This window comes from Hibiscus syriacus, unplaced genomic scaffold (assembly GCF_006381635.1).
Source record: "Hibiscus syriacus cultivar Baekdansim isolate YM2019G1 unplaced genomic scaffold, ASM638163v2 tig00110485_pilon, whole genome shotgun sequence".
Lineage (NCBI taxonomy): Eukaryota > Viridiplantae > Streptophyta > Magnoliopsida > Malvales > Malvaceae > Hibiscus > Hibiscus syriacus.
In genome coordinates, this window is record NW_024062760.1 from 616,775 (window position 1) to 641,157 (window position 24,383).

A 24,383-nucleotide genomic window follows, 5' to 3' on the forward strand; every position below is an offset into this window, starting at 1 on the left:
CACCAAGAATAACGATGTTAGTATAATATTATACTTACATATCATATCTATGTATATATATATATATATATATATATATTTATATTATATAGATATTATATTTAAAATATATATAGTAGTTCTTTAAATATATATAGAATTTATATATATATATATATATTTATAATATAGTATTTATATTAAGGTATTATATATACTATATAGTATTACATTACCTATTCTATTTTATTTTATTATAATATATTATGTATTTATATTTATACTAATATTATATATATTTGTATTTATATTATTATTTTTGTTTTAAATCCAATTAAGAGTAGTCCAGTCTTATTAAAGGTTCAGTAAAAATCCAAATAAGCAAAGGTCCAAATTGGGAAAACAACAGATAGGCCCGCTTGCCCTAGCATACCAGTCTACCAAGCCCAGTTGGGATTTAAGACAGCTAGGGTTTTACTCTTAAGCATTGGCGCGTCATTTACAAGAACCATCAATGGGAATGAAGGTTATATTTTGGGGATGAAATTGAAATATTTAAAAGTTTGAGGATTAATTTATAATGATAGTCATAGTTTAAGGATGAAATTAGAATATTTAGTCTATGGACCAATTTAAAATGAGAGTCATACTTTGAGGACATATGACGCAATTAACTCTTTTGGTGATCCTGGAGGAATCGAAAAACTAGGCCTCTTATTTAAATTATAGTTTACATTTGTATCTTCGGTCGCGTTGCATTTATCATTATTGCAGACATAACGGATGATATTGTGATTCTAAAGAGAGAAATAAGAGAGATATGGGAATAGTAAAGATAGAAAAGAAAGGATGAATTTTGAGCAATGAGCATGATCAAATGTGTAAAAATAGTTAACTGGTGCGCCACATCAGCATTATGTTATGACAATAATAATTATTAACAATGAGTGATCATTTTGTTATAAATCGATAACGTTAGTAGTTAATTTATTATTTTTAAAACTTTAGTAAAAATAAAATAAAAATTATTCAAATATTAATGACTATTTTTGTGATTTATCTAAAAATTAATTTAGATATGAGTTTAGAGATATGACCGTGACAAGTAAGAGGAAGTAAAGTAGAAGACGAAAATTGAAGGATGCATATTTCACTTTCATTATTGTACGGTATAAATTATCTCCTTTTACAAAGGCTACGAGATTATAAAAGACATAATATTAAAAATTAGTTTCCAAAATTTATTAACATTATTACGTTGACTCTATTTTTTTAATTTTAAAACATTTTGACCCATAAAATTTTATTTTGGAATAGAAGAGTTTCTCTATGAATGAAACAACTAGTCAATAAACAGTTAGCACTATAAAATACGAGTTTTTTTTATTTTAAAATAAAATATGTAGGGGTCAAAATGCTAAAGAATAAAAGTAAAAGTGACTATTTAATCAAATATTATGAGTTTTTTTATCCTAAAATGAGATATTAGAGGCTAAAATATTTAAAAATAAATAAGAGTCAAAACGACCATTCTAATGAACATTGAGAGTTTATAAAATAATCATTAAATTTATTAAATTATCATAAATTGTGATCGTAAAAAATTAAAAATGTCAAAATGGTCATTTTTTAATAATTCTATAAACTTAATGGTGTTTTATAACTTTTGAAAATTATCAAAAAGATCATTTGAGTATAGCTTAAGGACTTTTTGTGTAGTTTTACCCTAAACTTTGCAGTATGATTAATTACATGTAATGCCATTATGGGCTGGTATTTGCGGCTCAACAACTTAAGCCGATCAAAATGCGGCCCAATTTATAACTACAATAATTCACTCTACTTTTTTCGCTCAAATGTCAAATCGACCAAAATTTTCACTGAATCGCCGGGACCCGTGATGGAGGAGAAACGCCGGGACGCGGGCAACTCACCGGCGGGGACGAGCTCGGCGGAGCCGGATTCGACATCAACGCGCCGTCGAGGTGGAGCGCTGAAGAGAAAAGCCAATTCGCTTTCCGGGTCGAGCTCTTCATCAACGCCTTCGAAACGGGTTACTCGAGAGAAGTCAAGCTTGATCTCCTATCCTCCGGTTAACCATTACGGTCCTTTAACCAGGGCTCGTCAAGGGGTGCCTGGTGGAAACTTTGCCTTGGGATCGGATGGCGCGAAGCTTGAGGAGGCAAGAGTGGTTAAACAAAGTGTGAAGGCGGAAGATTTGGAGGAATTGAATAAGGCAAGTGAAGAGTTGGAGGCTTTGGGAGCTAAGATTGAGGCTGAGTTTGAGGCTATTAGATGTCGTGACATTAATGCGCATGTTGTTCCTAATCATTGCGGTGAGTTTTTCTTTTTCCCCCTTGTTTTGTTGATGGGAAATGAGCAGGAAAGGGAAGGAAAGTTGAACTTTATCGTTTGCAACTTTGGTATTACTTCTTTAAGTGGGAGCTAGTGAATTGATAAATTATGAGGATGTTTTTGTTTTTTTTAATATAGGTGTTCAGTTCGGGTTGAATTGAGGTTTTGTCTTAATTGTGCAAAGCGGGAAAAAATCGAATGGTTTTTCTTGCATAGTTACTTGGGAACTTTATTTCTTTATTTGTTTCTATATGCTATATGAATGCTAAGATAAACTCCTCATTATGGTTATTTACAAGGAAATGATGATAAGTATCCATCTAGTTTGTTCTGCTCACTTTTCATCAGCCATGCATGAGAATTAGACCTTGCCACACAGATTTAAATTGCAGTTGTGTTGCGTTTGCGGTTATCGTGATTGTGGAGATGATGGGTGCTATGGCGGTCATTGCGGGTATTGCAGTCATGCAATAACATTTTTGGATGGCACCAAAACCTCTATATAATGGCCTCTATTTCGATAGTGGACCGCTAATTAAATCCCTGCCTTGCCATATTAAATACAAGATGGAAAAATAAGTAAAATATGACAACATCAAGAAAGGAAAAGAAAATTTTTCCACAAATACACGATTATGTCAGGGATACACAAATTGGAAAAAGAAAATCTTAGTTATCATCAGCGGAGTGCAAGCTAGGGCTCTAAATAAATTTGCCTCATTGGAAGGCTCTTATTTGATTCTATAAAGATCGAAAAAGAAGAAACAAACTATTAGATTCTTTGGTTTTCCATTGCTGTCTATTTTTGTTTTCATCCTCCCTTTGTACTCACAGGATGGTTTTCATGGACAAAGATTCACCATGTGGAGGAGAGTATCTTGCCTTCTTTCTTTAATGGAAAATCCCCAGATCGCACCCCTGATGTATACATGGAGATTCGTAATTGGATTATGAAGAAATTTCATGCCAATCCAAGTGTGCAGATTGAGTTGAAAGATCTGGAAGATCTTGAAGTTGGTGACTTGGATGCAAGGCAGGAAGTACTGGAGTTCCTGGACTACTGGGGTTTGATTAACTTTCATCCATTCCCTCCAGCTGGTTCAGCTGTACCCAAAGCCAATGGGGATGGAATGGCCAATAAGGATTCTTTGCTTGAAAATTTGTTTCACTTTGAGGAAATTGAATCACACCCACAAGTTGTTACAAGGTCTAACCTTTCAACTTCATCTGTACCATCTGGGTTTCTTCCAGAATCTGCGCTTCCTGAGGACTGGATGACACCTGAGGGGCCATCGGTTGAGTACCATTGCAACTCTTGTTCAGCTGATTGCTCTCGGAAGCGCTATCATTGCCAGAAGCAGGTAAGTTACTGCATACTAACTAATAAATGCTTGTCTAAGCCTCAAATTATTTAATACACTATGAAGAGAAATTAAGTGCACTTATTCTTTCCGAGTGTACTGATATTTCAATCTTGCCTGAATTGTACTGATATATGTTCTTCATTTTTCACAAGTCCTATATTTCTAAGAGAGTAAGAGGGAATTCTACTGCAAAATCAATTTATATGACATCTTCGGCTCAAGTGGTAAATAAAACGGGAAATTGACACACCCTTTTAGCTACCGCTTCTTGTCCAACAAATAAGAAATGAGCATAAATTGTTTGTACCATCAATGCAATCTGTTTACTTAAAGCGATAACCCATTGGCGTGAATGATCAAAATGGAAAGAACAACTTAGTAATTTTGTTTATTCATTTATCGACTTATTGTTCCATTTCTTTATGATCTAATTATGTTTGTATTTGACAGGCTGATTTTGACTTATGTTTTGATTGTTTTAACAACCGGGAGTTTGGCTCTGGCATGTCTTCTTCGGATTTTATTCTCATGGAACCTGGTGAGGCCCCTGGTCTTAGTGGTGGCAATTGGACAGATCAGGAAACCCTCCTCCTTCTCGAGGCACTTGAACTTTATAAAGAAAACTGGAATGAGATTGCGGAGCATGTCGCTACGAAAACTAAAGCACAATGCATACTACACTTCATTCAAATGCCAATTGAGGATGTATTCTTTAATAGCGATGATAACAGAGACACCAATTCAATAGACACTGCTGGACCAGCTGCCGATAGTGATGAAACATCTGTCCCTAAAGATGTCCTGGAAACAACAGAGAGTAAGACTGCTCCTCAAGAGGATCAGGCCCATACTACACCAATGGAGACTTCAAAACCTGAAGATGGAAAAGAAGTGAGAGCTAGCGAGGAAACGTCTAAAGCTGAAACTGTAACTGATGTAAGTGGTGGTCAAGAAACTTCAAAGCCAGAAGAAACGAACTTGGCAAAAGACAGAAAAGACAAAACTGAAAATTGTGCACTTGTGGCACTAAGGGAGGCATTCAAAGCTATTGGTTATAATTTAACGTCTGAAAGCACACTCTCATTTGCTGATGTAGGAAATCCTGTCATGGCTTTGGTAAGTTGAATGTGTAAGTATTTAATTTAGGTTTTATCAATTGATGTATATGAAGGGAAAACTGAGTTCATTTAACGATCTAAATATATCCACTTTGTACATGGCTTCTGAATTAGTTTTCTTATCCTAAAATTTATCTGGGAATCTTATGTTTCTGCTTTTAGAATAACTTTAGAGCCTGTTTCCCAACCTCCAATGTATAAGATGTGGTGGCTTGCTTTGTAATCAAATGAATGATCAAACCTCAAAATGATGTCCTTTTGCCGTTTTTTTTATAGGAATTGAAGGCCTCGTTAAAAACCTCCTTCATGATTAAAGGAGCTTATAGAGAAGCTCCTTAATCAGCGGGAGGAGGAAAAGAGTGCCTTAAGATTTCATTAACCATAGAAAATACACAATACAACCAGGGAGCTACCCCCAATATAAACAAAACACCAAAAACAACCTCAAACAATCCTACCAGATCCAGCCTAATCCAACAAAGCAACAATAACAACCTAAAAACAGACTGGTCAAACTCAAAGCCTAAACGTGGCCCGATAGACGCCCAAACAAACAAAACAACCATAATAAAAGCCAAGGGTAACAGCTGACTAAAACCATAGAAGCCAACTTCTAACTCAAAAGCCACATAGCTTTCTCATGATAAGAATACAAAAAAACACACACATAGCCGCCTTTTCACACCACATTAACTCGTCTTGTCGGCTAAAACCATCCGAACTTCCAGCTCCAAACAATAAGCATGATGCAAATCACCTGAAACTTCTACTCCTTCCCCCGCCATAGTCTTCCGAAATCAGATACACTACTGAGCCATTAGACTCACAACCCAATTCTTTCCCAAAATGCAAGGAATCGATCGCATCCTTCTGTTGAGACTGCCCCAATGCTGGAAAGTTAGAATTATATTTGAATCTGCCATAAAAAACAAACACCTCTTCCTCCTACTGCACCTTACTCTGATGTCTCTTGCTTCGGTAACCCCTATACTTTCTTTTGGGAGCTGTAAAATTCTCTTGAAAAAATTGGTCAGATCTATATTTGTTGCCAAAACCCTCCTTAGGTCTCATGAACTGCCTTGTGTTACCCTTTGGATTTATGTATGCGCAGTTATAAGAAAGGCCATCTTGAATCCCATCCTCCACCACCCTTGACTCAACCCAACCATCCAACATGGGGAAATCATTATAATAATCCTTCGAGCCCACAAAAGCACATGCAGGCTCACTACTTTTTCTGTAGGCATCTTCTTTGTCCCTCTCCACGTGAACCAACAAATCCTCTTTATCCTTTAGGCTCACATCAACCAATTCCCTTGACACTAAGTGACTATCCAGGATGGGAAAATTAATTAAATAATCCTTACTCCCCTCATAACCATGTGTAGGCAAGCAACTATCCTTAAAGACATCCACTGCTTCTCTCTCCGCGTGCGCCAACAATGTCTCGTGTTCCCCCACTTCCTCAAATTGCGAAAGAACCATCCCCTGACCCACAACGGCACTCCTCGGACCCATCATCAATTCCTCGCCTATGTTCCTGTCCTCCATACCCTCACCCAACAAGAAGCTGCCTCTAGCAGTAGTCCCCAAACAGCAGAAATTTTTTTCTTCTTTCTCAGAACACCTCTTGGCCGATTGCACCTCCGAAGAGTGCACGGATCTTCTTGCTTCTTCAGCACCCACCTCCAGCTCGGGAAACTTAACTGAGAGACACCAATGAGCTCCCCCACCTTGGATAACGGGGATGCGACTGCCTCTTCCAACGAAGACGACTCTACCCACTTAATAAAAATTATGCACCATTCTACCAAGCTGTTTTTGAGAGTTGAAAGCTTACTCTCGTCAATAGAACCAACAAAGGGAGCCTCCGTATGACTAACATCCTTCACCACACTATTGCCCTCGACTGGATATGGACCAGAGAACTTCTTCCTCCAGAAAACATCACGAGGATGATATCTCGCCATGAAAACTCTCTTTGTTACCTTGAATCCAAGAACTATCAACACAGTTGATAGCCTTCCTCGCGTCCTCCAGTCTGGTGAAACGAACAAAACCAAACCTACTTCCTCCCTTGCTTCTTTTATTAGGGATGAAAGAATCAACCACCTCGCCATATTTATCAAAAAAATAACCAAAGACCTTGGTAATGAAAACTCTCAGGAATGTTGAAAATGATTACTGTGACACAAATTTTCCTTACAGGAACTCTCACCTTACTCGCCATCAAGAGAAATGAAAAGGAATAAAACAGAAAAACTATCTAAAACACCTGATTTTTAGAGAGAATGAGGAGCTTCTCTCACTAACACCTTTTGCCTGCTTCGGATCCTCCTATGTCCTTTTGCAGTTTTCTTTTCTGCCATCAACAACTGTTTTTCATGGTCCTTTTTTCGTCCTTTTAAATGATTGCAATGCCAGTCTTTTATAATCCATCATGTGCTCTGTACTGGTTTATGAAACAATCATAGGCACTTCTGTATAAAGGTTTGTTTCATTAATCTATATAACTTTTCTCTTGAAAATGTTTGTCCTCAACTTATTCCACTATTCATCGTTTACCTCTTTCTATTTGTTGGTGATAGGTTACAACCTTAATATTGCTCTGTCTGCAGGCAGGGTTCTTTGCACGTCTGGTCGGACCCAACATTGTTGCTGCTTCAGCCCAGAGTTCACTGAAATCATTATCTGGTAGTTGTCCAAGCATTCAACTGGCTGCAAGGAACTGCTTTGTTTTGGAAGATCCACCAGATGACAAGAAGGAACCAACATGTTCTGAGAGGTATGTTAACCTATGTCAAGCTTATATTTCCTTATCAAGTTTTGAACATTATCTGATGTTAGTTAGAGACACACAGTTTTGTCAATGATACGGGTAATCGAGATGCTCAAAATGTGAAAAACTCGGAACACGAAAGCCTCGAGGGGGATCAGAAAAGTTCATTGAGCAACCATGGTGACCAAAACACTGAAGTTCCTCTTCCTGAAGAGAATGTGACATCGTTGTCACCCAAAGACTTAACCATAGATAAAAAAGAGTTCAGCAATATTGCGACTAATGAGGAAGATAAAAAGGCTAATTTGAATGAATCCAGCACTATTATTCAATCAAAGGAACATCAACCAAGTGTAATGAGGGTATCAAATAACTTAACAACGAAAGAGCCTTCTGGGCCTCCAAAAGCATTGAAGGAAGTAGATATGTCTGATTCGGTTGCAGTAAAAAAGAACGAGCATTGTGATGCACCTGCATCGAAGCCTGCAGGAGAGTCTAAACCAGCAAATGCATCCGAAAATCTAGAGACTGCTTCCTCTTCTCCACCCGAAGCGAATAATGAGCAAAAACCTGTTAAACCAAGTCCTGGTAGAAAATCTATTGAGCCTGATGAGGCATCAAATGATGTTGATGAAATGGCATCTGTTCCACAACCTTCAGAAAAGAGTGAGCCTCACCAACCAGTCACATTAAATTCTGGAAATGAAAATGGAGTAACCACTGGTTTCTCTCTTTTCTTGTATGAATATCTTGTTTACAAAACCAACACTGCTGCAAAACGCTTCCCAATATCTTATTGTCTTTTGCAGACAACATCAAAGAAGGTAAAAACCAGAACGGTGACTCTACGGACATAGAAGATAATAGTAGCATTGATAAAGTAAAGCATGCTGCAGTTACGGCACTCTCAGCAGCAGCAGTGAAGGCGAAACTTCTGGCAGATCAGGAAGAGGACCAAATACGACAACTAGCTGCATCATTAATAGAAAAACAGGTTTGTTAGTTGCAAAATACATGCAATCTCTTTTTCCCATAAATATCCAACTGGAGGAAAACCTAAGTTTTCTGGGGCTTTAATTAAATGCAGTTATTTAAGATGGAAGCCAAATTAGCATTCTTCAGTGAGATGGAGGGAGTTGTCATAAGGGTGAAGGAGCAACTAGACCGGTCAAGGCAGAGGCTTTGCCTTGAGCGGTCACAGATAATTGCCTCTCGACTGGGCTTGCCAGCTTCCTCCTCTAGAGCAATGCCACCACCAAATGCTACAAACAGAGTTGCAACAAGCTTTGCGAATTCAGTTGCAAGGCCTCCTATGAGCATGAAAGCCTCAAGACCACCAATGTCGAGATCCATGACTCCTACATCTTCCAACCAATATATACCCCCAACTGTTACAGGTAGTTCAATTCGGCCTTCTAGCTAGGACAATGTTTCCTCCATCGGAGCCAAGTAGACTATTCATATCACTTGTGAATAGATTTTTTCCCTATCCATTCTAAATACGATGGTCATCTCTCACGAGATTTATCAGGTGAGTACCCTTTATAGTTGCAGTTCACGTTAGCATTAGCGATGCTAATCATTTTGGGTGTTTTTAAGAGCTTGGGAATTTACTCAAACCGAACTCGTAGCAAATTCATTTGTGATCAGCCTTTTGCTAATTCCAGCCACACCGTTGATTCATCTCGGAGTAATCCAGTTACTGCTGCCTAAATTACGCGATCGACTGACATCGCATGATCATAGGAGGAAGGAGCAGATGGTTATTGTTCTCCCTTCGATCCTATTCTAGTCGAAACAGTTGAGCCTATACCTAACATGGAATTATTCCTTCTGGTAGTTGATACTGTGGGACGTGGATGATGAATTTTAGGTGATGTGAATTAAACATCCATAGCCTTCCAAATTCTTGGGGCATCTTAAGATCAGATATGACCCTGTGTATTCTATTTTGTGGACAGACAGATCTGTTTTTGTTATAAATGGCGTAAATCTTTGGGTTTGGAGTTCCCTTTTCTCAGCTATAGTAGCTTTCTTTAGTATCCCATCCAAGCAGTACAGTAAATCTGCCCAACGAAAATTTATGTTGTAGTTTAGCTCTGTATTGATACAAGTCTGATCGAAGTCTAATAATTATATTTAACTACCATACTAATACAAGTCTGTTCAAGTTTAAAGTATATCTTTGATAATTCAAAATTAATAAATTTTTATCACGATATTCTTAAAATCGCCTTCAGAAGTTACGGGTGGTCGTGCCTTGGAAGGTACGGACTAGTAAACCAACGCTTATCCCAAATCCAACACAGATGTCAAACCCAATTCCCAAACCCACCCAGCGTTGAACATAGTTGAGACTCAATGGGACTCGATGGGACATAGTTGAGAGTATGGTATGTGGGTGTTGAACTTGAACCATAAAAGTGTCGAGCTTGCTTATTCTTACACAGAAAACTCTCAAATCAAAGAAAACTCTCTCCATTAAAGAGATGAAATTGGTCTACTTTTTATGTACATAAATTGAACCGAGAAACAAACAGAAATTCAAGCATCGGCTTGACAAAAAAAAATGCAAAACAAAAGCAACAATATCAATCTTTCCAACAAGAACTAGCCGGCAGTAGACAAATTTTCAGGCATGACACTTGAAAAACAAACAAAAAAACAAGCTAAGTCTTGTGTTGTGTCTATCCTAGGCGTCTTAATTTATACAAATAATTGCATGCATCATGCATGTGTATGATCACTACGAAAACCATCAAATAAGGAACTCATTCATAGATTTTACCCTAGGATAGGATGTAAGAATTATTGAATAATTCATTTGGGACAAAATCCAGAGTTGTGTTAATGCCTAGTATCTTGTTCCTTCATATTATATTTATAATCGAATAGGATATGGGGTGATGGGGGGCTCAAAACACAAGACAAAGAACAATGTTTTTAACATCGTTTTCCACGTGGGCAGATACTTAAACCCTGATTCTCAACATTTCCACGTGAGAAACACGTGGACCAGGTTTCGGAGGTTGTCAGGCAAAGGTTAATTATGATCCACGCATGGAAGCTCGAAATGAGAGTTAAAAATATATCCGAGATATAATGTTTAGAATTTAGAAATGCTAAAAGATCTCCTTTCTTGGTGGGTTACATCTTTATTTATATATTCTTTTGTTAACCAAAATTTTTGAAAGCATTCTGATAAAGCCACGTGATTTTCTTAATTAAATTTACTATCAGATAACTATATAGTTACTGGTCTACGAGTAGTAACCAAAATTTCAGATCTTATATAAATAATAAGGATCGTTATGAAAATTTTCAGTCGAAACTGAAAGGAAGATTCCATTTCTTATTCTCACCCTCTCCCTATTATCGACCATCGATCATAAATATTTTAATCCCGACCCTCCATTCAAATCGAAAAAAAATAAAATATCTATAGTCATCATAACCCAAATATTACCATTGACAAAAAGGTTACTTCAATAATTTTTCCCATGAATGAAAATATATTCATCATTATATATATTCGGGTAGTAATATTTATTCACTTTATTGTATGAATAAAATATCAAACATCGAAAAGTATTTCATTTAATTTCAATTTCAAATTTAATTAAAATTATTTTTTAGTAGACATTAATATTTTAAGAAAAAATATTAAATCATGTTTCTTTTTCTAAAATTATTTTTCTAGTTTTCTTAATAATTATAAGAGCCGATCCCACTATTGATGTAGTGAACAAACTTATGTCAGTTTAATTTTAAATGTAAGGGTTAGGATCAGGGTGATTATCAAGCGATTCGATCGCGAGTTAGGTAGTGTTTGATTCGTGTTCGCTAAAATAATTTGTTATTCGACTCGACTCGTTACTCGTTAAGTTCATTAAAATTTTGTTTGACTCGTGCTCGTTTAAATTTTTGTTGCTTGGCTCGTTACTCGTTAAGCTCATTCAAATTTTGCTCGACCCGTACTCATTAAGAAATTTTGTTGCTCGACTAATTGTTCATTAAAGTTGCTGCTTTTTAAGCTCACCGAATTTTTTATTTTATTTTTTAACTATAAGTAAAATATACTAATACTATATAGAACTTAATACAGACATAAATTAATAACAAAAAATAATAAAAAAATTATGAAATAAATTAAAAGGTTTAAGCATCAAACTAACAATCCATAAATATATTAAAATAATAATTAAGGTTTGATTTTTGGGTAGTAAAATAACAATCATTATTTAATAATTGAGTATTTTTAATTATTTATCAGAAAATTAATAAATTAGTAATTTATCATTTTTATTATCTATTAGTAAATTTATAATTTTTTAAAAATAATTTTTAAATTTGTAATTTTTTTAATGAAATAATTTTTTAAGATAACTACTAAAAGGTTATAAAAATAATTAACGAGTTGTTCGCGAACTTATCGAGTCGAGTTAGACTTTGCTCAAACTCAATTCAGCTTATTAAGGTCTCGAGTCAAATTAACCTGAGTCAAGTTTTTACCGAGTCAAGTTCGAACTATTCAACACATTAAGTGTCCCTAGTTAGAATTCATCTCTAAATTTGATTTTTTTTTAAAAAAAAAGGATAGTTGAGTGATTAGAATGAAATAAAAAATAGCTGAGGTACTAAAAACGTAGTTTACGCAGACGTTTAATCACACTAAACCGATCTAAACCACAACTATACACATTAGGAAACCAGAGAAAGAGCCCAGAGTGAAGCCCACAGCTATTGCCTATTGCCATTTTTGCCCTAAAAATTGTTCAAGCTAGACGCAACGCACACAGATTCAACGTTTTCCGGCGGCAGCAATGACGGAAGATGCAATACTGGGTTACCTGGCCACCGCCGAAGAGATCCCCGATTCAGGACAATTCGCCGCCCAACACGGTATCCACCACAACGACGTCGTTAATGTCATCAAGAGCCTCCACGGTTTCCGCTACATCGACGCTCAAGACATCAAAAGAGAAAGTTGGATTCTAACCGACGAAGGCAAAAAATATGCCGCCGAAGGCTCCCCTGAAGTTCAACTCTTCTTAGCCATCCCTCAAGAAGGTTCCATTTCTAAAGATGAGTTACAGGTCAGCGTTGCTAATTTTTTTTTTAACTTTTTATTTGAATCTATGGTTTCCAAGTTCTTTCATTTGTTGCAGAAAAAGCTCGAGCCTTCAGTTTTCAAAATTGGGTGCTCACAAGCTGGGAAAAACAAATGGGTCGATATGGGAAAGCAAGTTTCGAGAAAAGTATAGTTTTTATGGTTAATGTTCATGAATCTGCTCATGTTTTTATGTGAATATGTTAGTTATCAGTGTTGTTTTTGCTTTGTTTTAGGTTCAACATGTTGAAGACAAGGTCAAGGATTTGCTTATTAGAGTACAAAATGGAGAGGTATTTCACCCTTTTAATAAGTTACTAGTCTCTCTCTGTTTTGCTTTAAGCTTACTGTATGAAAGATTTAATTTTTTTATTCCTGTCTATTCAGTGATTAAAGTTGACTTCTTTTACTGCAGGAAATCGGCAAAGATGATGTTAATTCACTTAAAGCAAGGAAGCTTATTGTTGCACAGTGATCATCTAGTTCCTTGCCTCATTTTTTCAATTTTCTTTTGGTGTATGTGTATTTGTTCACATTACTGATATTGTCCCAATTTCATCTTGTTTTAGGATTTGGAAAGGTTACGCAGTAAGAAAAGGGCCTAACTATGCCCCTAAAAGAAAGAAAGTAGCTACTGATCTGACTCGAGAATCTACAGAGGTATCTCATAGAAGTGATGTTAGAATTTTGTTAATGAAGTTGAATCCGTTACTTTTTTGTCTTATATTTAGCTATTGTGCTTTGCTCTAGAGGGATTTTATTGAATCGACATTTATGCATGGTTACTTCATTTTAGGGCTGACTGGAAGGAGTTGGAGTTCAAAGAGTATAACTTCAATGCTAAAGGACCGCCTGCTGAAGCTGGCCATCTTCATCCATTGCTCAAGGCAAGTATATATCATATTTATCAACTTCATTTAGCTTTGGGCAAATGCATAACCTTTAAAAATCAAATGAGGATATCAGCCTGTTAAGTATATGTAGTTCTATGAACATTGTAGTTTTATAATCATTTGCCACTAAACAATTGTTAAAGGTTTATGTTTTTATCTGCTGTAAAAATGGGTGGAAGAGACATACATTTTGTGAGGATAAATAAATTGCTGTTCTTTAGGTCCGAGGAATACATTGTGGTTATTCGTTGTGGCAACTATATTTCAATGTGTGGACATCATGTTTTATGCACAATATAGTGCAAATGGTTCTCTTCCAAAGTTGTTTTTATATGCCTTTTATTGAATCTGTAACTTTTGATTGCTTAGGCATCTGCTTGTTTGTTGTGGTATTAACATTTTTTGGCTTATTTTATATTCAGGTGAAACAACAATTGAAGAACATATTTCTTCAAATGGGGGTGAGTTTTGAGCTAACAAATCTTACTTGTACATTCAGGTTCCTTTTTTATACTTTATTTTATGGCTATGTTGGTTCTGTGAGAGTTACTGATGGACATCAACTCGTAGTGCATAAAGAACACTCACTTCCTGGCCTTGATTTGTTATGTTTTATGATGATCGAAAGCATGCTACTAAGCATCACCACAAATTATGCCAGTTATTGTTGTTGACAGACTTACAGTTTTTCTTTCTCTGTGAGTTTCAGATATTTTTTGCTGGATTGGGTTTTTCAACTTTGAATCCTTTATACATATTTTTATTTGTGCTGACTGCAGTTTTGAGGAGATGCCAACAAACAATTTCGTGAAAGCAGGTAGTTGAATTGGACAGCTCGTTCTTTTGTATGCTCACATTGTTTCTGTGATATTCGGTTGCATGTTGAGCTTCTTTGAGAAAGCAACATATACCTGTTAAGGAATCCTGAGAAAAGAACATATGCACGTCTCTAGTTCCTTAAAAAACTCATTGGAAGGGAAGGAACCTGAAACCCTACATTTACATTCTAACTAATTCTTTCATCATGTCGGACCAGAATAAATTTGTTGCTAAAGTTGGTTTCCTATATCTGTTTCCACTTGTAGCTTCTGGAACTTGATGCATTATTCCAGCCTCAACAACACCCTGCACGTGATTCACATGATACATTCTTTCTGGAAGGTATGTTTCAATTGACCAAATGATCATCAGATGCCATTTCTACTCTATGTTGGCCACTTATTTGAGGCCTTCATCTGCAGCTCCATCCGCTACAAGGGAGCTGCCTGAAGATTATGTGAGTTGGTGAAGCATGTTCATGAATCTGGTGGTTTGGCTCCAGGGGGTATGCAATTTTTCTTTTTCATTTTTTTCTGGTACTTGCCTTCATATTTCACAACAATGAAATCAGTTAATTGATTGATGCGTACTACTCAGTTCCAAAAGATATATGTACGACTGGAAAAGAGAGGAAGCAAACAAAAACCTGCTGCGTACTCATACGACTGCTGTCTCTACTAGAATGCTTTATGCTCTAGCGAAGGTATGGTAGTCTTCACATCTTCATCCATCTCTGTGATTAGAAACAACCTTCAACTGGCTGTTTTTCCTAAATTCAAAAGCCCTTATTATCTTAAGCTTTTCTCAGAAACTTTTAATTTGGTTTTTAAACTTGTGTATGCTGCTCAATGGTAGTGCACACATTCTTTTATCCTGTCTTAATAGTTTGTAGTTGGCTTGTTGCTGATGTTGGTTGCGTCATTATTAACTAGTACCTGTTAGTTTTAATGCTCATATGCTTTATGATTCATCTTCAGCAACCGTTTGCCCCCAAAAAAATATTCTCTATAGATCGTGTGTTCAGAAATGAATCGTGGACCGAACTCATCTTGCAGAGTTCCATCAAATTGAAGGTATTTATAAGCTGTGTGGCATCTGCACTAGTTTTGTTTACTCAAGTCCAGCTTCTGATCATGTTAACCGGGTCCAAGCTGGGACCGATCTCTATTTCACTAATAGCTGTAATGTCTTTATTTGGAACACATCTAATGACTCACTGAACATATGGAAATTATCTCATTTGCTTAGGTTTAGTTGTGATCGGGGCTTACTCTTGGTGATTTGATCGGTGTTCTGAATGACTTTTTCTCGCGACTAGGTAATGATCATCATAATCATTCTACTGCAAATAGGGTTCCCTAACAGCATTGTTGAATAAATAGGACCAAGCGTTTTGTTTTTACGCTTCAACATATTGAAGCCTGTAATGTTTCTCAATAATAAACAGTTGGTTTATCTGCTACAAGAACCGTCTTACGAATGGCAGCGATGGTGAAACTGTGAGTAATGCAATTAAAGTTAATACTTTCTCTATGTTCTCTTCAGGGATGTCCAAGTTGCGTTTCAAGCCTGCTTAACCCATATACCGAACCTAGCATGGAGATATTCAGGTGATGCATCACATACTTCTCATAATGAGTTTATTACTTGTTCGGTAAACATAGATTGAAATTATTTTTGTTTTATCAGTTATCATGAAGGCTTGAAGAAATGGGTGGAAATCGGAAATTCCGGTATGTTCAGACCTGAAATGTTGCTTCCAATGGGATTCCTGAGGATGTTCGTGTCATTGCTTGGGGTCTTTCGCTTGAAAGGTAAATATTAGTCCTCTTTTCCGAAGAAGGATCGGAATGAAATATTTTCAATGTCACCTTTTCAACATTTTCCAGAGCAAAACTTGAACTATATCTTGATATTTCTTATTTGTTGCATCGATGTAGGCCGACCATGATACTCTATGGGATCGATAACATTAGAGATCTGTTGGACACAAGGTTCTAATACATGTGCCAACATTTTTCTTCTTTCTACGCATTGGTTCTTTCCGAGGAATTTATCATAATGGTCGTTATTGCAGGTCGATCTAAGCCTCATCAAACGTAATCCGATCTGTCGTATCGGGATCGATTAGATCATTACAGGGATAATTTGTCATCCCATTTTTCTTTGTAATTGAACCGAAGGATAAGCAGCAGTACACCTTGCACATGTACTTTATAGCATATACATAAGAGCAATGGTTGTATCATACATTTTTGGTTTCTTTTCTTTCGATTGTTTTTGCTGCTGAAATGACTGATGCTCATAACTTTGCACATTTTGTATTAAGAACATGAAAAAAAGAATGTTGGAAATTAAAAAATTTTTCCATGAACTAATTTTTACATGTATATTTCTATATTACATACGAATTTACAGAGTACCCCGACGGGTATAAGATTCGAACTTGACCTTAAAAGTTCAAATTCTTAAATCTCAAACACTTTAATTGACATTCTTAATATCTATCTAAGGACTTAATTTAAAGTTTTATTCTATTTCTACGACTCAAAAAAAGATTATATAATATCATTTACACCTATGTTTAACGGTACATTCAACAATTATGACCAACACATTTGACACTGAAATCATCATTCTAGTCAGTATTGGGTACAGTGGCAAGTGGGAATTAAATTGTTACTGTGATTTGTTGTATTTATTAAGATTGTGGATATAACAGATACTATTATAATGATTATGGATTTCGCTAGCATGCAATAATAATATCGGATGACATTGTTACCGTTATATAGCAGATACTATTACAATAATGGATCACTATATAAATCTATGGATAGGTAAGACATCCTCTTCAGTGAGTTTTTGTCCAATTTTTTTTAGTTCAGATCAGAGTTTATTAAGATTATATTCTCAATTCATTTGTACCCTAAAATGGAGAAAAAAGAACATGTTGTCAGCAAAATCTGCCCGGGGAAAATTGGTTGGATTCAGTTGGCAAGTTCGTTATAAGATGGATAAAAATCAATGAAAAGCCATGCAAATCGCCAAACTCTCTCACCATTTTGAACAGAAACTCAAAACAAACTCTTTACTAAATCTGCAAAATTTAACTCAGAGAAATATAAGATCAATGGCCGTTTTGATTGTCCAGACAAATATCTATTCAAAGAGATTTATTCGGGTCCCCCAACCTTTCTCTGTTATCATCCATCCCATGCACCCTCTTCCTCTCAACACATGCTGGTAAACATTTCTCCCGTTTTTTTTTACTATATTTTCTCTCATTCAATCTTCATCTATGGTACATTTTTCCCAGATGTTTTTGTTTTTGTTCTGTTTTTGGTAGTTTTATATATGATTGTGATCATCAATTCATCATCATCATTGTGTTTGATGTTTCCACATTTGCGACATAAAATCTGAGGCCAACCCTTTTTTTTTTCTAACCAGGTGTTGATCGACTCTGCACGGTTGTTGTTGTTGTTGTAACTCATGGCTGACACTTCGTCTTTAGCTGTTGACCGACAAGGTCGAATGTCAGCCGATCGTATCAAAGATGTCCTCGATGCTAAAGAGCTACAATCAGTGGCTGCATTTCGAGAAGCACTCATTGCGGCCGATCTTTTGCCTGCTAAACATGATGATCATCATATGATTCTAAGGTGTACAATTTTTCATTTTCGAGTCGAGTAACGTAGCTTCGTTGTTTACATTAACTCATTATGTGGTTAGTACAGATTTCTTAAGGCCAGGAAATATGATCAAGATAGAGCAAAGCAAATGTGGGCTGATATGCTCCAATGGAGGAAGGATTTTGGGACACATCATGGAGGTATAAATATTGACTACATGTTTTCATCTTTGTGATTTGTATCCGAATTTTCGTGTTTAGGATTCGTTTTTTAGGATTTGATTTCGAGGACGAGGTAATTAAGTACTATCCTCAAGGATATCACGGAGTCGATAAAGGTGGACGGCCGGTTTATATAGAACGGCTCGGACAAGTCGATGCGAACAAGCTAACTCAAGTAACGACGATTGACCGATATCTGAGGTACCATGTGAAGGACTTTGAAAGGACCTTGAATGTCAAGTTTCCTGCTGCATCTATTGCAGCGAAAACCTACATTTCTCAGAACACGACTATATTGGATGTCGAAGGCGTGGTATGTGAGATTTTTTTTCTCTGAATTCGGCTTCGCTGTACTAATTTACATCATGAATGAGCATTCAGGGGCTTAAGAGCTTCAACAAGGCCGCGAAAGAGCTCCTTCAGCGCCTTCAGAAGATCAATGGCGACAATTATCCGAGGTAAGTTATTGATCATTAGCACTATCTTTAATATGCCCTATGATCCATGGGAGCCTGCTATGTTCAAGATGAAGCTTTCGCCATCGGGTTAATCATACACCTACATCAGGCTAATCCCGAGTTAATTGAATGCTTTATACATTGCAGACTCTTAACACATCTATATCATCAATGCTGGTTCTGGATTTAGGCTGTTATGGAGCACGGTTAAATCGTTCCTTGACCCGAACACCACGACGAAAATCCATGTAAGCATAAATCACCAGTTCCTCAATGAAAATAGATTGCTTTTGATACCATATTGTTTGCTAAAACACCAGGTTTTGGGCAACGATTACCAAAGTAAATTGCTGGAAGTTATTGATGCTAGGTAAGTCTCATTTTGACCGATTGATATGTCGTTTCAGTAAAATATGAATTGAACCGCGCTTGTTTCCGATGAATATCTAAACATAAATGTATTCATACAGCAATATGATCCTCCAAGAATCTTTTGTGATCTTTAACAGTGAACTGCCTGAGATTTTTGGTGGTACCTGCAATTGTGCAGACAAAGGAGGTTGCATGGTTTCTGATAAGGGTCCGTGGAACGATCCGGAAATACTAAAGGTATTCTCCCGAGATTGATAAATTGATTTTCGGGATAATATCTACTTTGCATCGTTGTTGGAATAACGAACTGAACAACTTTCACATTGATGAGCAGAGAGTCGAAAATGGCGAGGCCAAGAGCAGATGGAGAACTCTGTCAGGCATCATCGATAAGAAAGCATGCCGAGAGGTAATCGATCATCGATCACTTATAGCCGAGCCTCTGCAACACTAGCCTTAATATCTAGTTCCTACAATTGAATGCCTAACGTATTGTTTTGATGTTGTGGACCATGAAGCTCCATTCCTCTGATGACAAAGAAATAGATGGACAGTGCAGAGAATCCTTCATCGTCTCCGGTTCGAGGAGTAAGTTCGACGTCTAGGCCTCTAACCTGTAAGGCAACCTCATAACAAGTACATTTGTTTATATATGCAGACTCCAATCAGAAAATGTACCATGATTACTATGACTATGATCAGCATACTCCTATAGTTGACAAGGGTGTTGATGCTTCTTGGCCTAAACCGGTGGAAAACGAAAGGTTCGGCGTCTCGAAAGGTTAATTCCGAACACTTTATTTCCATTTATCGTTAACATTTGATGAGTAGATCGACGACTGTATTTTGGAGGTAAGGAAAGGATCGCAAATGCAGATATATACCAGGTGCACAATGGTAGAAAATCTAGTGAAGGAACGGAAGCGGCATTTTCGGACGAATCATGGCGTTCATGATAAGAATCATAACCCTGATTCGAATGTTCCGTTGCATGCCGAAGAAACAAATTGAAGCCCCCGTGTATGGTGGTGGTGGTCAAGTTTACCGTGCTAAGCAAGTTACAGGCCCTGCCTCTCTGTTGCCACCGCCGCCATCTAACGAGAATTCTTCGCCATGGCGAAACGCATGGCCGAACTCGAAGAGAAAGTGGTCCTCCTTGGCGCGAAACCATCGGTCATGCCGCCCGACAAAGAAGAGATGTTGAATGCTGCTCTAAGCAGAGTCTGCGTCCTGGAAAAAGAACTATCCGAAGCTAAGAAGGTGCGTTGCATACACACACATGCATGCATACATGCATGCATACATACATAACCTTTGTTCCGTTTGCTATCTTTCCATGTGCAGGCACTTGATGATGCTCTAGGTAAACAGCGGGAGTTTAAGAAATTCATCGACAAGAAAGAGAAGAAAAAATCAGCAAATTACCAAAATTTTTACTGCCTCAAAGGCTAAAAAAACAAAGATGATGCAAACTCTACTTATACATGTTGAAAAATATGCTTGTTCTTCACGGTTTCATTCTCCATTAAGCCATTGACATGATGGTAATGTGAACAACTTGACGTTGGTGATGGTGTTGGGGATATCATTCAGCCCCCCAGATGAAAATACACATTGATTTGCTTTGTAAAATATTAAAATCCAACTGAATTTTCATTCATTCGAATTCAGTTTGATCATTGTTTGACTAAAATCGAATTATACGATAAAATCGATAATTTTATATATGATATGATTATACGATACGAAATTAGAGACGGGTCATTTTCGGATTCATATTCGGTCCGCTACCGACTCACAAATTGTTTTTCTTCATGGCGAAGTCAGCCACGGCCATGGGCACCGCACCAAGACAATGTTTGGGGGGGACATGAAAATCAAGTGATAATAATTTAACATGTTTTCATGTCTTAATGCTTTGGCAGCATATTATAAGGTTTTTGGAAGAAGAGGAATCTCAGGACCTACAAATTTTGAAAGGCAGATTTGCCCTATACATATCGAACACGTCATGTCAAATCAAAGGGTAGTTTGGACAAATTTGATGCACGTACAAATAATAAATCATTTTCAAAGTACTCTTACGGTCTCACCGTCCAAGTGAGTCGTGTCCAGATTGCAACAAATCAACAAAGCTAGTACTAAATTCTTCAAAATTTTAAATTAGATGATATTGTGTTCTTAAATATATTCTTCGGGATGTTTTTAAAATTATTATTTTATCTTTATAATATTTTGGACCCAGTCACTAATTTGTGGACCAAATGCATAGATTCGTATTCTTTGGGAGATTTATACGGAATAACTTTAACATCAAAATGATCGTAGACATTTCATTATTAACGGCTCCTGTTTTACCTCCTTTTCATAATTTATAATAAATTTAACATATGAGTTATGTAATATAAAATATAAAATTAATGAGAAATTTTGTAACATAAACTATTTAATTTACAATAAGATATGATTTCAGTTTAGATTGAACATCATTTAGATTAAAAATATACAAAAAATGACATAATGTCTAGGCATAATGTCTACTTAAGATAGGATCCACTTTCGATTAGCTTCTCGATGCATTTTGAAATGCTTCAATCAGACGTAGAGAACTCAATATATGCTTATTTTAGTAAAGATAGTGTGTGCAGAAAATTAAATACGAGCCAAATACTAGAATTTTAATTTATTCCTAATTTTAAATTATTTTATTGATTAGTTGTGAATAAATTCAACTTTATATTTCCATTATTTATTTAGGACAATTTAGGATCTTTTCATTGAAGTATCAATGTCGTATCCTAGGACTTAATTTAATCTGAAATCTACGAATTTTGATTCGATATGATAGTGTAGACACCTAATTTCGTCCCTTTTATTTTTATAATATACCTTTGATTAATATTATTTTTATAATATACATTATTGCAAAACTATATCACATATTTACATTTTATTTTTATTTTTTGTGTCAGGCCCAAGATCAGTTTATACGGGGCCCCACAATGCCCTAGTCCAACCCAATCCTAAACATACACACAGCTAGGGTTTCCAGCTAGCATTCAAGCGCTGCATCCGTTGCCTTACGAGTCATCGCTGCTCATACTGCTCGCCGAGTCCCTTTGGTCAAGCATCCAACGCCACGACAACAACCCACCGATCCACTGTCGGGTTTCTCGCCTCAACATCACCAACACACCAACAAACACAAGATATCAGTGTTTCATTTGGAATGAAACTCCTAGTTATTTCCATTATAAAAACATGTAACTAGGACACAGAAAGGGGGGATCTTTTTCATACGATTACCAGAGAGTACACACCATATTACACACAGTATCACGAAATATACCGGAGAGTTATCAAGAAAATACTTTTACCTCTCGTTTCAAAGATCCTTGTTTCACCGAAGTGGAGGGAACTTCATAGCATTAAAGAGATCTTGGCAGAGATGTTTGAAACAAAAAGGAAAAAGTGAAGAAGAGAGGGAATCTTCGATCGAGCCGGGTCCAAGGCAGTGGAAAGAGCCAACACCGACGCTACAGGTTGGGAGCCGAATTAAACAACTCTAGTTGCTTGAAGCTTCCAAGGATCACCTTTGCTTTTCTTTATTTTAAAGCATGATATGCTTTACCACCAAAGCATCATTTGGCGTTTAGTGCATCTCTTTCTCTTTTCAAGTAAGTGGCGTGTACAGGGAACAGCCATTTGTTGCTGGGGACAACTGCGTGTTTAGTCCTCTCACTCTTTGTAAGCCTTGCATTCCAGCTATGTTTGCAAATTTAATTCCTTTTATTTTTGCAAATTTAATTCCTTTTATTTTCAAGGTGTTTAATATACTTTCAGTTCATTATAGTCACCAGGGGACCATGTTTTTTTTTTATTCTGATATGGATATTATGTTTCATTTTGTTTTAATTTGGTCGCCACGCGTGTTTTTTGTTTTTGAAATCGCCACTGATTTTTTTTTTTTCATTCCAGTAACTGATTTCATATATAATATATTATTACTAATATTTGATTTTTATTGCTATATTTGTAAATATTTTATTTTAGTCTTTTTCTTTATATGGTTTAATTATTCCCCCCCCTTTTTTTTGCAGTTTTTTAGCATCCCTTTGGTCCATAAATTTTTATTTATCTTAAGTCGATCCTTTAAACATTTTTATTTAATTGTAATTTCAATATGTTTTCTTTTCATTTTCTTTACTATTATTATTTTTTTTTCTTTCTGATTTATATTTTTATATTTTTCTTTTTCTTTCCTTTTTTCCTTTCATTTACTTAACATTAGTTTATTTATTTTTTTTTATCTAACATTGTTTGAGTTTTTTTAGGGATATTTTCAATCGATCAATGGTAATATTCGAATCGGGTTTTTAAATTTAAATTTAAAATTTTTATTTTGCATTAAGACAACTGGTAAATTCATTGGTACCGAAGGGCGTTCAAGGGGCTAATCCTTCCTTGACCGTAACCAACTCCCTAACCCGACACGTTTCTGGTAAAACGCAGATCAGGTAAGATGGTGTCCGACCCACCTAAATTCGTTTTAAACTGGTCGGTGGCGACTCCAATCCACATTTTTCAAGTCGAAGCCCAATTCCGGGGTCCAACCGAAAGACGGTTGCGACAGCTTGGCGACTCCGCTGGGGACAGGTAAGTGAGTCAGGCCAAAATTATTTTTCGGTTGTCTTTTTATTGCGAATTTTAATTTTAATTTATTTATTCGATTCCAATTATTTATCTTTGATTATTTTGTTTCAAATAAATAGTTGTACTGATGTTTTTTAATGATTTCAGATTTTTTTCAAAATTGTCATCTCTAAGCTCTAAACCCGAGCTCCGAACCCGTTTTAAGTGGGGGTGAAAGCGACGCATTCGTGAATTTATTCACCGCATATGTCTAGAAAGTAGCCTTCTGATTCAATACCTTATGTCTTCGTGTGAATTTATTCACCGTGCGGGCATAGGAATGTGTCCTCTCGAGTTTAACTTAGTCCACACAAGCTTGTAATAGGCTTAGGACTAAGGTCTGGCAAGCCCAAGGGGCACCGGCAAGGAGAACTCGAGTACCTTTTTAGAACCTAACCGGGAGAGTGGCAGGGAATTAGAGCTCATCACCGTGCGGGCATAAGGGAATGTGTCCTCTCGAGTTTAACTTAGTCCACGCTTGTAATAGGCTTAGGACTAAGGGTCTGGCAAGCCCAAGGGGCACCGCAAGGAGAACTCGAGTACCTTTTTAGAACCTAAACCGGGAGAGTGCAGGGAATTAGAGCTCAC

The 24,383-nt window shown here is 36.5% G+C and overlaps 1 protein-coding gene and 2 pseudogenes across 1 annotated transcript; all 3 read left to right on the forward strand.

Annotated features, from left to right (window-relative positions):
* The first annotated feature begins 1,846 nt into the window (after nt 1-1,846).
* On the forward strand, nt 1,847-9,606 carry LOC120129377 (SWI/SNF complex subunit SWI3D-like). Its single transcript, XM_039146896.1, has 7 exons — nt 1,847-2,315; nt 3,169-3,695; nt 4,149-4,814; nt 7,435-7,601; nt 7,678-8,318; nt 8,405-8,589; nt 8,683-9,606. The coding sequence occupies exons 1-7, from the start codon at nt 1,880-1,882 to the stop codon at nt 9,016-9,018; spliced, it is 2,958 nt and encodes a 985-aa protein (XP_039002827.1). The 5' UTR covers nt 1,847-1,879; the 3' UTR covers nt 9,019-9,606.
* A 2,722-nt stretch (nt 9,607-12,328) lies between these two features.
* LOC120129380 lies at nt 12,329-16,689 on the forward strand (annotated as a pseudogene).
* A 1,367-nt stretch (nt 16,690-18,056) lies between these two features.
* LOC120129379 lies at nt 18,057-20,610 on the forward strand (annotated as a pseudogene).
* The last annotated feature ends 3,773 nt before the right edge of the window (nt 20,611-24,383 follow it).